General features: G+C 33.9%; 1 protein-coding gene across 4 annotated transcripts in view; it reads left to right on the forward strand.

The window, feature by feature from the left end:
* Positions 1-14381, forward strand: part of furina (furin (paired basic amino acid cleaving enzyme) a) — a 218949-nt gene that overhangs the window by 101431 nt on the left and 103137 nt on the right. For all 4 annotated transcript variants that reach the window (XR_012382483.1, XM_073906893.1, NM_001045106.2 and 1 more), the window contains 1 exon segment: positions 2376-2474. Coding sequence is in view for 3 of the 4 variants with exons in the window: in XM_073906893.1 (XP_073762994.1) it covers positions 2376-2474 (99 nt within the window). In the remaining variant the exon portion in view is untranslated.

Consider the following 14381-nt stretch of genomic DNA (forward strand, 5'->3'; position numbering starts at 1 on the left):
TTATTGTATTTCTTTATATTTTATTTAATATTTAAACAACAATTTTATTTTAAATTACTCTTTTTATATTTAATTTCTATTTAAAATAATTAATCATTTTATTTTTTCTTATAATTTAATTTTTTATATTTAGTTTTATTTAAATATATTTTTTAAATTATTACAATTATTTTACTTTTTAAAATTGTAACTTTTTAAAAATTTTATCCTATTTTATTTTTTATATTTTATTAAATTTAATTTAAACAAATTCTATAATATCTTAAATATTTTAATTAAATTATTTAAAATATTTTACTTTTTAAAAAATATTTTTGTATATTAAATTTTTATTTAATCATTTTTGTTTTATTTAATTTAATTATTTTACTTTTTTTACTTTTTATGATTTTTGTATCATTCAGACTGAATTCATATGGCCTGAGTTTAAACTAACACATTTAGCATTACTAAACTGAATTTGTTTAAATTCAACCCATATAGATTGGTAGCAACCACTTGCCTTCAAAAAAATGTCTAAATCCAATGAATTATTCATTTTAGGTGTGGTAGATTAAAGAAATGTATAAAAAAAAATCAAGTACTTCATCTGCCATTTCAACTCTATTTTGCGAACATGTGGAATCGACCTGCAGCATTGTGTAAGGTCTAAAAGTGTAGTTAAACTCTAAGTTACTCTGTAATGAATCAATGCTCTTCAATCGATGCCTTTCTTTTAAAGTTGCTGGTGGAATGGTCAATATCTCTAGACTAATCCTGGCCGATGCCGTACAGCTGTTTTGATGTCTTCAAGATCTTTTGCAGTTCTATACTCTGAATCTATAGCATGACAGCATGAACTCCGGCTCACTCCAGACGTTGAGCTTTCATCAAGCCGAGAGCGAAATCGATCCGAAACGGTGCTGGTTTGATGCCCTCCGGATGATCTTGTCATGTGTGATTGTGCATTCGGCTGACAGGAGATTGACTTTGTTTCTGTGTTACATGTACTGGAGGCTGTTGGACATGTACAGCTGTCTGCATTACTCTCTTTCTCTCTCGCTTAATATTCATTCCATCTGGAGCCTTAAGGTCATGCCTGGCTTTACAGCTTGCTATAGGGCTTGTTGAGCAGTAAGAGTGGCCTTCACTATCATTTATATTTGGGTGCAAAAGTCAGACTCCTCTTCATATCATTGCAAATCATGATTTTTTGTTTTGTTTTCTGAAGCTGAAGATATTTTGAGAAATGTCAGTATATTGTTGGCCAGTGTCTGTTTTGTTCCTGAAGTTCTTTTAAAATGCAATGTTTCTATTTATCTTACGTGAAAGAATTGCATTTGGGTTCAAAACGGCATGGTTGTAAACCGATTTACTTACCATTTAGTTCTTGACAATACAGGGATATTCATATGCAAGTCAGTGGGTAGCCTTTTTTTGTTACAATTTAGTTTAAGTACAACTCTATCACCAATACTAGTGACTTTATTACCTGCCTATTATTAAAATATTAGTTTATTTAAAGTACATCTTTTTCTGCATCCCTAATTCCACTTAATATCTAAACTTTGACTAATTGAAAGCTATTGATAAGCAGCTAATTTTAATTAAGGCAAAGTCAAAGTTAATGATTGTTAGCGGGAATTATACCGTATAGTGTGGTCATTTTATTATTTTTTTTATTTTATATTTGAGTTAGATTATTTAATTATTTATTATTTTATTTTATTTGTTGTTATTTTCTTAAGTTTTTATTTTTAATTTTTATTTTATAATTGTTTTATATTTTAATTTTATTAATATTTTAATATTTTTTATTTTTGAATTATTTTATTCTTATTTTTTTTATATTAATTATATTTTTATTATTAATTTTTTTATTTTATTAAATTTTTTATTTTTATTTTATGTTTAATAATTTATTTCATTTCTTATTTCTCAATTTTTATATAATTTATATTTTATTTTTTATTTTATTTGACTTATTTTATTCCTTAATTCTTCGAACATTTCTTCAAATTGTTTATTCTATTTTTAATACAATTTTTATATAAATTTTTTTTTCTTTTTTTTTTTCTTTTATTGTATTTGTCTCTTTAAAGTAAAAAATATCTAATTTATGCAAGTCTGTTTAAAGGTATTTTTTTATTATTTATTTATTATTATTATTTTTTTAATTAAATTCAAGACCGTGATTTTGGTGCATTTTTGTGTACATTCAGTCAGACAGATGTTTTTAAGACATTTTAGTTCTTTCAGTTGTAGTTTAAACATTCATAATCTCCAAAACAAAATGGCTCTTTGAATTCCTGGAAAGTTATTGAAGTAGAAAAAACAGTCTGTAGAATGTGGTGAGCTAAATGTAGTCTTGTGTTTTTTTTTTTCTCTCTTTCCAGGTATTTGGAGATTATTATCACTTCAGGCACCGCACGGTGGTGAAGAGGTCTTTATCAGAGCACAGAGGCACACACATTCGTCTGCACACAGAACCCCAGGTATGTGTGAAATTTATAATCCAGATCTGTCTCTGAGCACACCACTCAAAGGCAATGTTGATCAGTCCTTGACTAAGTGAGAAGTAAAGCAGAATTACTGAAACCACTGAGACCTAAATATATCTGAGATGTACAAAAATAGCCTGAGATCTGTGAAAATAATCTTGTTTTGACAGTATTGGCCATGTCTAATAATGCTGCGGATGTATTTTTAACCTGACTTTGCTTAAATAAATGTTTTTAAGACAAAAACATAGTTTCCAAGCTAGCTAAAGTGCCTTATTCATTTAATTTTGATGTAATTTTAATGTTTTAAATCATTTTAGACTGCATTTCACAATTTTTGACGAAATCTGAGACCTCTAATATAAAAATGAATCCATTAATGTAATATTTGTAATAATGTAATATTTATTTAAATTATATGTATATTATTAAATTAATGTATAATTTATTTTAAAAAATCAACATTTTATGAAGGTTAAACATGACCATCACTAATCTTGTAAGAATTTCAGCTATAATTTGTACATTATACCTTGAATATCAAGCAAGTTATTTGAATTGCACTGATTTATGATGTTTTTCTAAGGTTAAGTTTTTGTGTGCTTTATATACATAGCTTTATATACCAACTCCTTCCTTGCTTCAGCTAATAGGACACCACATGACTTTGGACATTCGTTAGTGCTCTCAGTGTTTTTAAGTCTGTCTGGTTCCTCAAAGACCTCATTACGTTTCCTCAGGGACTCCAACAAAAGATCTAATCATTGTTGGGAATGAAAGGAAGCACTAGAACCAGAGCACTTACATTTCATGTTGTTCATCTTTATTATTTCATCTGACACTGTGCAGCACACTTTCTTCTCTAGGTTTATTTCAAAAGGATTGGGAAGAAACGTTTTCGATTTCAGAGATCTTGTTTTTCTTTTTCTAGAAACCCAGCTGGTTTTTGTTCTGATGTAAGTGAAGTTTCAGCTCAAAATACAACATAAATCATTTTTGTAACTCTTTGAAACTACCCCTGTTAGGGTTTTATTAATAATTGTGCTGTTTTAATGACTGACGCTTTCAATTCAAATAATATTGTGATGTTTTCGAAAGAGGGCGGAGCTATAAATGTCTGCGTCAGCATAGTGGCAGATTTAAAACAGGACTAACGCTCTGGTAGACCTGGGCATTTTGCGACCCGCTGGACTACTTTGATGGGCCCTGGTGAAGGATTCAGTTAATTTAAATTCAACCACAAACAGGGCCTTGCAATGCGCAGGTCTGATATGGTGAATCACAAAAGGGCACTTTCACATATAGCGCCTTTATTTCAAATGGAGACATGTGACTTCAGTGAGCAAATAGGAAGGGATGCATATGCGTTATTTCACGCATGTGTTTTCCAGGTGCCGTGAGTTATAATAATACAATTATAATAATTTTTTATAAGGGGCTTTATTGGAAAACGCTTTACACATTGGGGGGAATCTCCTCATCCACCACCAGTGTGCAGCATCCACCTGGATGACGTGACGGCAGCCATATTGTGTCAGACTGCACACCAGCTGATTGGTAGAGAGGAGATCGAGTGATGAAGCCGATTAAGTTATGGGGATGATTTGTAGACTGTGATTGGCCAGAATGTGGGGGTTAAACTTCTATTTTTTATTTTTTATTTTTTAAAAAGCATCCTGGGATTTTACAGACCACAGAGAGTCAGGACCTTGGTGTAACGTCTCATCCGAAAGTTGGTGCTCGCTGAGCAATATAGAATCCCTGTCACTGTAGGGACCCACACAGACCACAATTTGGGCGCCCCCTGCTGGACTCACTAACACCACCTTCAGCAGCAACCTAGCTTTCCCATGCATCTCCCATCCAGGTACTGACCAGGCGCAACTCTGCTTGGTTTCAGTGGCTGACCATGTGAGAGTTGCAGAGAGCTACCTGTCAGATAAAAAAACAAAACTTTTCTGAATGCCGTGAGTGAATCACGAATCGTATGACAGGAACCAACCAGGCAACTCCAGATACTGATCCTCTCTCATTGATGATCTTTACATCACATAGCCTATCGGCCTCACATTCAACCTGACTTCAGTGCACTCATTCAGCACAACACAGACCAGAATTCTCTCACTGAACATTTAAAATATATAAATAAATAAAAATGAACTAAGGCGAGTCAATCAAACAAACCCTGTGGCATTTATATGAAGTTGATATTGTGATGCTGGTCTTCAAAATACCTAAAATAATCTTCAGTGTTTTTATAAATGTTTATTGAATAGTTTCACTGAATTATTATAATTTTTATTTTTTTTAAATAATAACTTATTGACTGTATTGGTCAGGCCCGCTGAAACGGACCCAGTCTCTAATGTGGCCCCTTGGAAAAATAATTGTCCACTCCTGGTCTATGAAGACTACAGTGTTCATTTGTGCATCGTAAGACTCCTCATTTATAATCGTCTTAGTCACTGACTATCTTCAGCAGGTAAAAACTGTAATGGCTCACGTCTGCTTCTCACTCAGGGCTACCTATATGCTAATGATGGAGAGCACATTCCTAATGGGCGGGCCTTTCCCTCTTAAATCAAAGTGTTTCTGCAGCTGTTTTTTATGTAGTGATTATAAAAAAAACATATAATTAATTTTTATCATTAGAGGCTGGCTATATTTATACACTTTCGCCACTTTTTTTTCACACACTTTTTTTGTTTTAACTTCTTATGAATGTGATTTTTGTATAATAGGTCCCCTTTAAAGGGCACATATGATGAAAATCCTCTTTTTGTAAGCTGTTTGGACAGAACTGCATGTAGGTAAAGTGTGTCCACAGTTAATTGGAGTAATGTTAAGTAAGTCTCTTTTTTTTTTTTTTTTTTATGTCCTGATGTTAAAATAGCATCCAAATCTGTCCTTTTTTTGAGGCAAACTGCAACTTTGTCTGAGTGCAGTTTTTTTTATTGACTGTCGCGTATTAAAATGTCTCCATAGTAATGTGTATAATCATATCAACAAGACAGGACATGCGCAAAGCAACAGGGATTAAAAGATCTGTTCAGCTCTCTGTCATCAGCAGCACCTCAATAATGAGTTTTACAAGTTTAAAGCGTTTCTAAAACAGCGCATGTTTGTAATAATGACAATAAAATTGTTTCGTAATACTTCACTCAGCTGCATGTCAGTACAATTATAAAAAAGACGGTTCACGGAATCAAATCAGGTTTATTTTGTACATTAACATTAACAGATATCCATACATATCTATACACCAGTCACATGCAAACAGTGCATAGCTGTGTGTGCATGTGTGCGAACTTTATAACGACGTTGTGAGTGTGACTCTTTGTTAAAGAGGCTTGAAATATCTCCACAACCAATATATCAAATAATCATTGGAAAAGTTCTTACTGTAGTATAAAGGAGATCTGCTTCATTGTTGTCTGATACTGTGCTGCTTATCCGTGAGATGCAGCAGGAGAAGCTACACCCATCATAGCAATAGTGAGCAACCTCTTTAGCTCTGACACGCACATGGGAACAGTGGGTGGGCAGAAGCAGCTGATTTGCACTAAAGTCGCAGGCATCAAAACAGCTACAAAGCTCAAATTTCCAATATACACAAAGGTATAATAAATAATCTGATGGGTGTTTTGAGCTGATACTTCACAGAAACATTCTGGAGACACAAGACTCAACTTAAATCTTGAAAAAGGCTGCAAAACTAGGCAGCAATAACACAATTCTGCAAATCAGACATACAACCAGAAGGGGCTAATGTAGCAAAATAGTTCAATCTGCATAACGGCGTAATTACGTAATAACCCAGAGAGGTTTCACCGACAGAAAGTCTCCCTTTAAGAAAATGTTTATTAATATCTAGTTATATGTATGTACATGATACAAATGATTCATTTAAGTGTATATGTTAAAGGTTTAGCGTGATTTTAGTTTTTACGTTTGTGTGTGTATTACACACATATTGCATTCTTTGGATGTGATTTAATCTTTGCCTAACACATATAAAGCTGAACCAACTTAGACTTTTCATGGCATTTATATATTGCTGCTTTCTAGTGAGCTGGAGTGCTGCTATTATCTTCATTTGTACGTCACTTTACATAAAAGCGTCTGCTAAATGACTCGTGTCCTCTGAACGCCATTTATGAATCTTTCCATTCTTGTGAAATGTATACATCACAACACCTCAGTTTCCTCCCCGGCATATGTGGCTCCAAAGAACACCAATAAACCTTCTCAGTTTCTTGTCACTAGTTTGAAATACGAGCGTTTAAAGTGGCCCTGCTCGCGATGCGTCGTCCTGACATCTGCATTCGTTCAGTGCAACATCGGTATTTGTCGTTCAGCGAATTCTCCGATCCAGATGGGGAGTTCTGAGGCAGCGTGAAACACAAGCCCTGCGATTTTTAATACCAAAGGACCGCTGAGGGCTAGAAACCCCCTTAATGGAAATCACCGACTGGACCCGTATGGCCCATTACTCACCTTCTAGAGGGGGTTAAAAAGTCCATCTTGTAACATGACTGCAGCGCCACGCTTCATCAGCGCCAACGGCCTGCAGGAGCAAAAGCGGCTTCCCTCGAGATGGCAAAGGTACTCCATTGTCCGGCATGCAGAAGTGATGAGGTGTGTGAATAATGAACCTACCTGAGTCCCAACACCATGACGGAGAGCCCTGCTTGACTCCAGTAGGAAAGCGAATGTGTTCATTTACTGAGAGTTTTTGTTCTTAAATAGTCATTGGTATCCTCGAGGTATGCTGGTGCTTGTTCTGTTAAAATTCTTGCGTTGGCAATAAGTGTTAGGTGTAATTAGTTACAAAGTAAGTAGTTAGTGTTATTAATTCGCTTCCTTGCTGAAAAAGAGTAAAGGGATTACATTTAATTTGATTTAGTTACTTTGATCCCACATTGTATTAGGTGGCCTTAACCAGTGTTGGGGAAACACTAGTTACATGTAAAGGTGTCACGTAATTTAATTACAGAAAAAATGTAAAAGTAATTCGTCACAGTTATCGAGAAAAAAAATGTCTTAAATTACAGATTACAAATGAGGTTACATCTAAAAAAACTGGGATATGTTGAATAATATTAATCTGTTGCTATGCCTGTTTTTGATATGCACGATGCCTTCTGCTAAGGCCATTTATTAAAGCAGTGCTATTCTGCTCTTACTACATTTCTCAGTAGCGTGGTGATTTACTCACTAAATCAAATAGCTTTTTAGTAGCGAAGCTATTTTTTAGTCAAGTAGCGCAGTAGCGTCCACACAGACTTTCTGTGGTATTATTTACCAATCGCAGATTAATAATTGACGGCACCGGCATTCCCGGAGTTGTGAGGCTGGTGTCTAACCGATGAAAATAAATCCATATGACTGCGAAAATTATAATTTCTTCTTCTACCTGTTTATTGGTGGTCGACGACAAACTTTTTGGTGCATTGCTGCCACCTCTCGCTCTGGTCGGTGATGCTGCCAACCAAGACTAACACGAGAAATTTGCTTGATGAAAAAATGACTGAGGGAGAGGAGGTCTATATGTATAGTTTACTGCATTAAGGGCTAGAGTATACTATGGTAATTACTTTTAGTTCATGATAGTTACTAATGATACTACATCATGTAGTGTAATTCATTAATGGAGAGTTGTAAATATATATACAATATAATGCTCATTCCTAAATATTTACCTTTACCATAAATGACTGTAGTATTTTAAATGTGTAACCGCTGGTTTTATTGCATTTTATTTTTTGCTGTCATATACTAGAAGTTGTTTCTGTTTAGTGCAAATATATTTACAGTGAATAACTGAACTGAATAATATAATGAATAATAATTTAATAAATAATTATTAAAAATGTTTCATTGACAGTTTTATTGATCAATAAGATGTGAGTGACTTGGGTTTAAGTTGCTTCGATTCAAAAAAATGAAAATTGCAGAAATAGCTTGTAAGCAGAAATAGGATGTATTTTTTTATTTATTACAAATGCACAAAAATCACCCTGCACAACTAACTAAAATTTAGATTTTGTAACAACAGTAAACACATTTTTTGTTATAAGGACTGGTTTTGTGGTGGCTGTAGTTTAAAATTTACTTAATATAATCTTAATTCAGGCGGTTCATTCTCCTGTGGTGACCCCGGGTTAATAGAGAAAGTAAGCCGAAAAGAAAATGAATGAATGAATAATCTTAATTCAAGTGATGAAAGATTTTTAAAATTCTAACAGTAAACAGAGCTACTGTAAGGTCACAGCTGCTTGGTATAAATGCTTGAAAATGATTTAGCTGAAAATATCCATTAGAAATTTTATAAAGTAATTGAAAATGCACACTAATTACATTTTAAATAGGGTCATTTGTAATATGTAATCTATTCTATGTATATTTACACTGGCCTTAACTAATATAGTCAAATTAATAATTTGTTACAATGTACATTGTGTAAATACATGTTTTTACATCAGTTATGCTTGATTAAATACCTGCAAGTAACTAATTTCTACATTTATATTTACACTGTTGACCATCCCTTACACCTTAGCCCACCCTTAAACATACCCAGACCACAAACCTTTCTTTAACCCTACCTCATCCCACCTCGAGCACCAGACATCTTCTGCAATGCATCAAAATATGTACTTGATGTGTTCATAGTGTTAGTACATAGTAGTAAAGGACACTTAATATAAAATCGGACAGTTGCCTATCATGTACTTGCCTTAAATGTTCTATATTAAATATTTCTGGACACATCAGTTCAGAGAAACTGAGCATTTTGCAGATTAATTTTATCAGCTAAATTCTTATACATTTGTCTGAAGGTTACACAAGGTTATGGAACAATAAATTAATTACAAAATGGTGTATATGAACTATGGTGTGCTTTAAAAATACTATTTGACTAGGTAATTGAAGCAGTTGAATTTTTATTGATTATGCTTTAACATTAAGAGGGTTTTTAGTATTATTGAGTCAAGTAATTAAATTGCTCAATGAGTAACTATATTACTTTTCAGACAAAGTATTTAGAAATGTAATTTACATACAACTTGATTGATCTTATTTGTAATTAGTAATTAATTGTTTCTGGTGTAGCTTGCACAACATTGGCACATTTATTTTTTTATGTAAACTTTTTTCCTAAATAAATAGCAAGTTAGTCATGGTTTTCATTTTTATTGTTACATTTTTAGCTAATTCAGAGCTCTTTTAAAAATGAATACTGTGTATAATAAAAAGAAATCATGCTACTGCTGTTTTTTTTTTGGAATTATGAAAGTAAGCTGCGCTAAAGGGAAGTCATGTTCTATGGATAATGTAATTATGTAGTATACATAAAACCTATTTAAATAATTAGCTCTATAAACATTTTCAACAATTTAAACATTTATAAACAGTTTCCAGATTTTTGTTGATGCATGTTTACATTCATATATACATGTGTGAGTATTTGGTTTTGTTTCGTAGTTAAGCAAAAAAAAGTCTGAGGAAATGATATCAGCAAATGGCTAAATATGAGGATAAATTGTGTGAATTTAAAGAAGAAATATATAATATATTTATAATATTTATATAGAAATATATTTATATTTATCAAAATCCAAACTGGGACTAGGAAAGGAGTTATAATTAACTAACCCACAAGATAAAATATTTGATTTTATTTATTGTTTAATTGAATAGAATTTTAAGCTAATTTTTTTTAATTATGCATTTTTTCATGTTGGTGAATCAACTACAGTATTTAAAACAGTCATTAGTTCACTTTATTCCCTTTATTCATTCATTTTTCTTCGCTTATTCCCTGATTTGTCAGGGGGTGCCACAAAGTAATGAACCGACAACTATTCTGGCTTATGTTTTATGCAGCGCATGCCTTTTTAGCCACAACCCAGTACTAGGAAACACCTATAGACTCTTGTATTCATACACTGCGACCAATTTAGTTTATCCAATTCAACTATAGCAAATGTCTTTATACTGTGGGGGAAACCAGAGCTCCCGGAGGAAACCCACACCAACATGTGGAGACATGAAAACTCCACACAGAAACGGCAACTGACCCAGCTAGTCTTGCTGTGAGGCTACAGTGTTACCCACTGAGCCACAGTGCTGCCCCTATTTCTACTATGAATGTTGTGAAAGAAGTACTTAAGTGTGAGGAAATATTAGTTGGCACATCATGCTGCCACTCGTTTAGATGAAAAACTGACCTCTACTCTGCATTGTTTAGCTCAGAAGGTTGACTTTCATTAAAAATGACAGACGTGTGCTTGTTTTGCTGATGCAAACAGCCATTATCACGAAGGAATCACTCCTTGGGAAGTGAAACCTGCAGTTGTGGGAAGATGTTGCCCTTGTAAAGTGTGTCGGGCCTGTTCTCTCAGCGCGTCCCAGTGGCATTTCCCCTGACTGCCCTGCTCCGCTTCCTGTTGTTGAATTCTTTTACTCCCTTCAGCTTCAGAAAGACAGAGCGTGTTTTATCACAGAATTAACTCAGTCAATATTGACAGATCTGGAATGCTTATTACTTTATACCATGCAGTATTAATGCATAATTTTTGGTCTTAAAAAATTTGTCCATGTTTTAAAGGGGACCTATTATGCTCCTTTAGCAAGATGTAAAATACATCTCTCATGTCCCTAGAGTGTGTATGTGAAGTTTCAGCTGAAAATAACCCACAATTATTTTTTTAACTCTTTTGAAAAATTCCCATTCTTGGCTTTGATTCAAATTGTGCTGTTTTGGTGACTGTCGCTTTAAATTCAAATGAGATTGTGCTCCTAAGTCTCTTTTCAAAAGGGGTGGAGCAATAAATGTGCTATAATCTACACTCACTGGCCACTTAATTAGGTACACTTACTAGTACCGAGTTGGACCCCCTTTTGCCTGCAGAACTGCCTAATTCTTCATGGCGCAGACTTAACAAGGTACTGAAAATCTTCCTCAGAGATTTTGGTCCATATTGACATGATAGCATCACACAGTTGCTGCAGATTTGTCGGCTGCACAGCCATGATGTGAATCTCCCGTTCCACCACATACCAAAGATGCTCTATTGGATTGAGATTTGGTGACTGTGGAGGCCATTTGAGTACAGTGAACTCATTGTCATGTTCAAGAAACTAGTCTTAGTTGATTCACGCTTTATGACATGGTGCATTATCCTGCTGGAAGTAGCCATCAGAAGATGGGTGAACTGTGGTCATAAAGGGATGGACATGGTCAGCAACAATACTCAGGTAGGCTGTGACGTTGACATGATGCTCAATTGGTACTAATGGGCCCAAAGTGTGCCAAGAAAATATCCCCCACAGAATTACACCACCACCACCACCACCACCACCAGTCTGAACGGTTGACGCCAAATTCTGACCCTACCATCTGAATGTTACAGCAGAAAGTGAGACTTATCAGAGCAGGCAACGTTTTTCTAATCTTCTATTGTCCAATTTTGGTGAGCCTGTGTGAATTGTAGCCTCAGTTTCCTGTTCTTGGCTGACAGGGGTGGCACCCGGTGTGGTCTTCTGGATACAGCAGGCCCATCTGCCACAAGGTTGGACGTGTTGTTTGTTCAGAGATGTTCTTCTGCATGCCTCAGTTTTAGCGAGTGGTTATTTGAGTTCTGTTGCCTTTCTATCAGAAAGGCATTTGCGCCCACAGAACTGCCGCTCACTGGATATTTTCTCTTTTCGAACCATGTTCTGTAAACCCTAGAGATGGTTGTGCATGAAAATCCCAGTAGATCAGCAGTTTCTGAAATACTCAGACCAGCTCGTCTGGCACCAACAGCCACGCCACGTTCAAAGTCACTTAAATCACCTTTCTTCCCCAGTCTTGACCATGTCTACATGCCTAAATGCATTGAGTTGCTGCCATGTGATTAAAAATTTGCGTTAACAAGCAGTTAGACAGGTGTTCCTAATAAAGTGGCCAGTGTGTGAACGTTTTCATAGTGGCAGGTTCAAAGCTTTAACTGCAGATGGCTGCTTCTCACTCAAGTTGTTTATGCTAATGAGGGAGAAATAGTCACTAATGGGCAGAGCTTTCCCCCTTTAATAAAGGAAGAATGTCAATCACTGTTTTAATGTAGTGTCATTATAAAAATATAATTTATTCATTTGTACAATTAGAGGCTGGCTATATTCATACACAGTCACCACACAATGATGGTTAAACCCCTTATAAAAGTGATTTTTGCATAATGGGTCCCTTTGAAGTTGCATCATTCACATCTCATCAATTACATGTGTCAAGAAAGAGCGTGCATTAGTCTAAATTGCAAAATAAGATTTCAGCAACTGCTTGTATTATCTCCGTTTCCAGAGTAGAGGTTAAGATAGTCCAGATTCCTTCCATCCGGACTCCATTTATAGTCAAGATTGTTATCAAAACTCTGCTCTGTATCACTCGGTCTGTCTTCATAGCTTTAGAAATCCATTTCCCATTTCTCTGTCCTTTGGCGGTGTTCATATTCTCTTTGAAACGCATTTGGCTCAAGTCGAAACATCAGAGCTGTCATAGATGTAGCAACATCAGTCATGAGGTTATTCATTATGCATCGCATTGCCAGCTGAGTATGGGCTCTAATTGAGCTTAATTTCACCAAAGGTCGATCTTTTAAAAGTTAGAAACGTTTTTCTTTTGTGTGCTGCTTTTAGTTGTTGTTTTACTCCAGCTAATTAATCAGCAGGGGAAAAGTGCTGTAATGTTTTGACAACATGTCTCTCTCCTCATGAACCTGCCAAGCAGACGGCCTCAGATCTGAATGCGGGTTTTCCACACTTATTCATGCATTTTCTCTGCTCTGCCTTTCAATGATAAAATCAGTGGATTCTGAACGCTATCTTGCGAGCTTTATAAGAGCTCACCTCAAAGAGATTCAAAATATCGGCTTTAAAAATTGGGGCTTAAAAAATAAAGTTTTTATTTGAAACTTTGGAATGGATTTATTAATATTAAAATGTGTTAATGTATTTCAAATGGATTCAGATTTATTTATTAATATATTTGATCAATTTATCATATGTTGGATAAGTTGGAGGTTCATTCCGCTGTGGTGAGCCCTGATTAATAAAGGCACTAAGCCGAAAAGATGGAATTACTTGTATGTGTAATTATTATTGATTATGATTGTATTTAAATTATTATTTTCTATTAAACTGTTTTTAAATGAATGTATTACAACATTTACATTTTTTATATATGTTTAAAATGTATTTATATTCATTTTATTAAAACATTTAAATTTAATATATAGAATTACAGTTGAAGTCAGAATTATTAGCCCCCTTTGAATATTTGTTTTCTTTTTTAAATATTTCCCAAATGATGTTTAACAGAGCAAGGACATTTTCACAGTATGTCTGATATGTTTTTTTTTTTCTGGAGAAAGTCTTATTTGTTTTATTTCGACTAGAATAAAAGCAGTTTTTATATTATTATCCCCTTTAAGCTATATAATTTTTCAATTGTCTACAGAGCAAACCATCGTTATACAATAACTTGCCTAATTACTGTAATCTGCCTAGTTAACCTAATTAACCTAGTTAAGCCTTTAAATGTCACTTTAAGCTGTATAGAAGTGTCTTGAAAAATATCTAGTCAAATATTATTTACTGTTATCATGGCAAAGATAAAATAAATCAGTTAAATTAAATATATTTTAATTTAATTATTTATATAAAAATATGTAAATGTATTAATATATTTAAAATTGATTCATATGCATTTATTAATATATTTAAATGTAATATATGGAATTACTTGTATAGTTAATTATTATTGCTTAATTATATTTGATTTATTATTATTTTACACTGGATTAATTACATTAAATTTATAAATAGATTTAATTTATTAATATTCATTTTTTTATT

This window comes from Danio rerio, chromosome 7 (assembly GCF_049306965.1).
Source record: "Danio rerio strain Tuebingen ecotype United States chromosome 7, GRCz12tu, whole genome shotgun sequence".
NCBI classification, from domain to species: domain Eukaryota; kingdom Metazoa; phylum Chordata; class Actinopteri; order Cypriniformes; family Danionidae; genus Danio; species Danio rerio.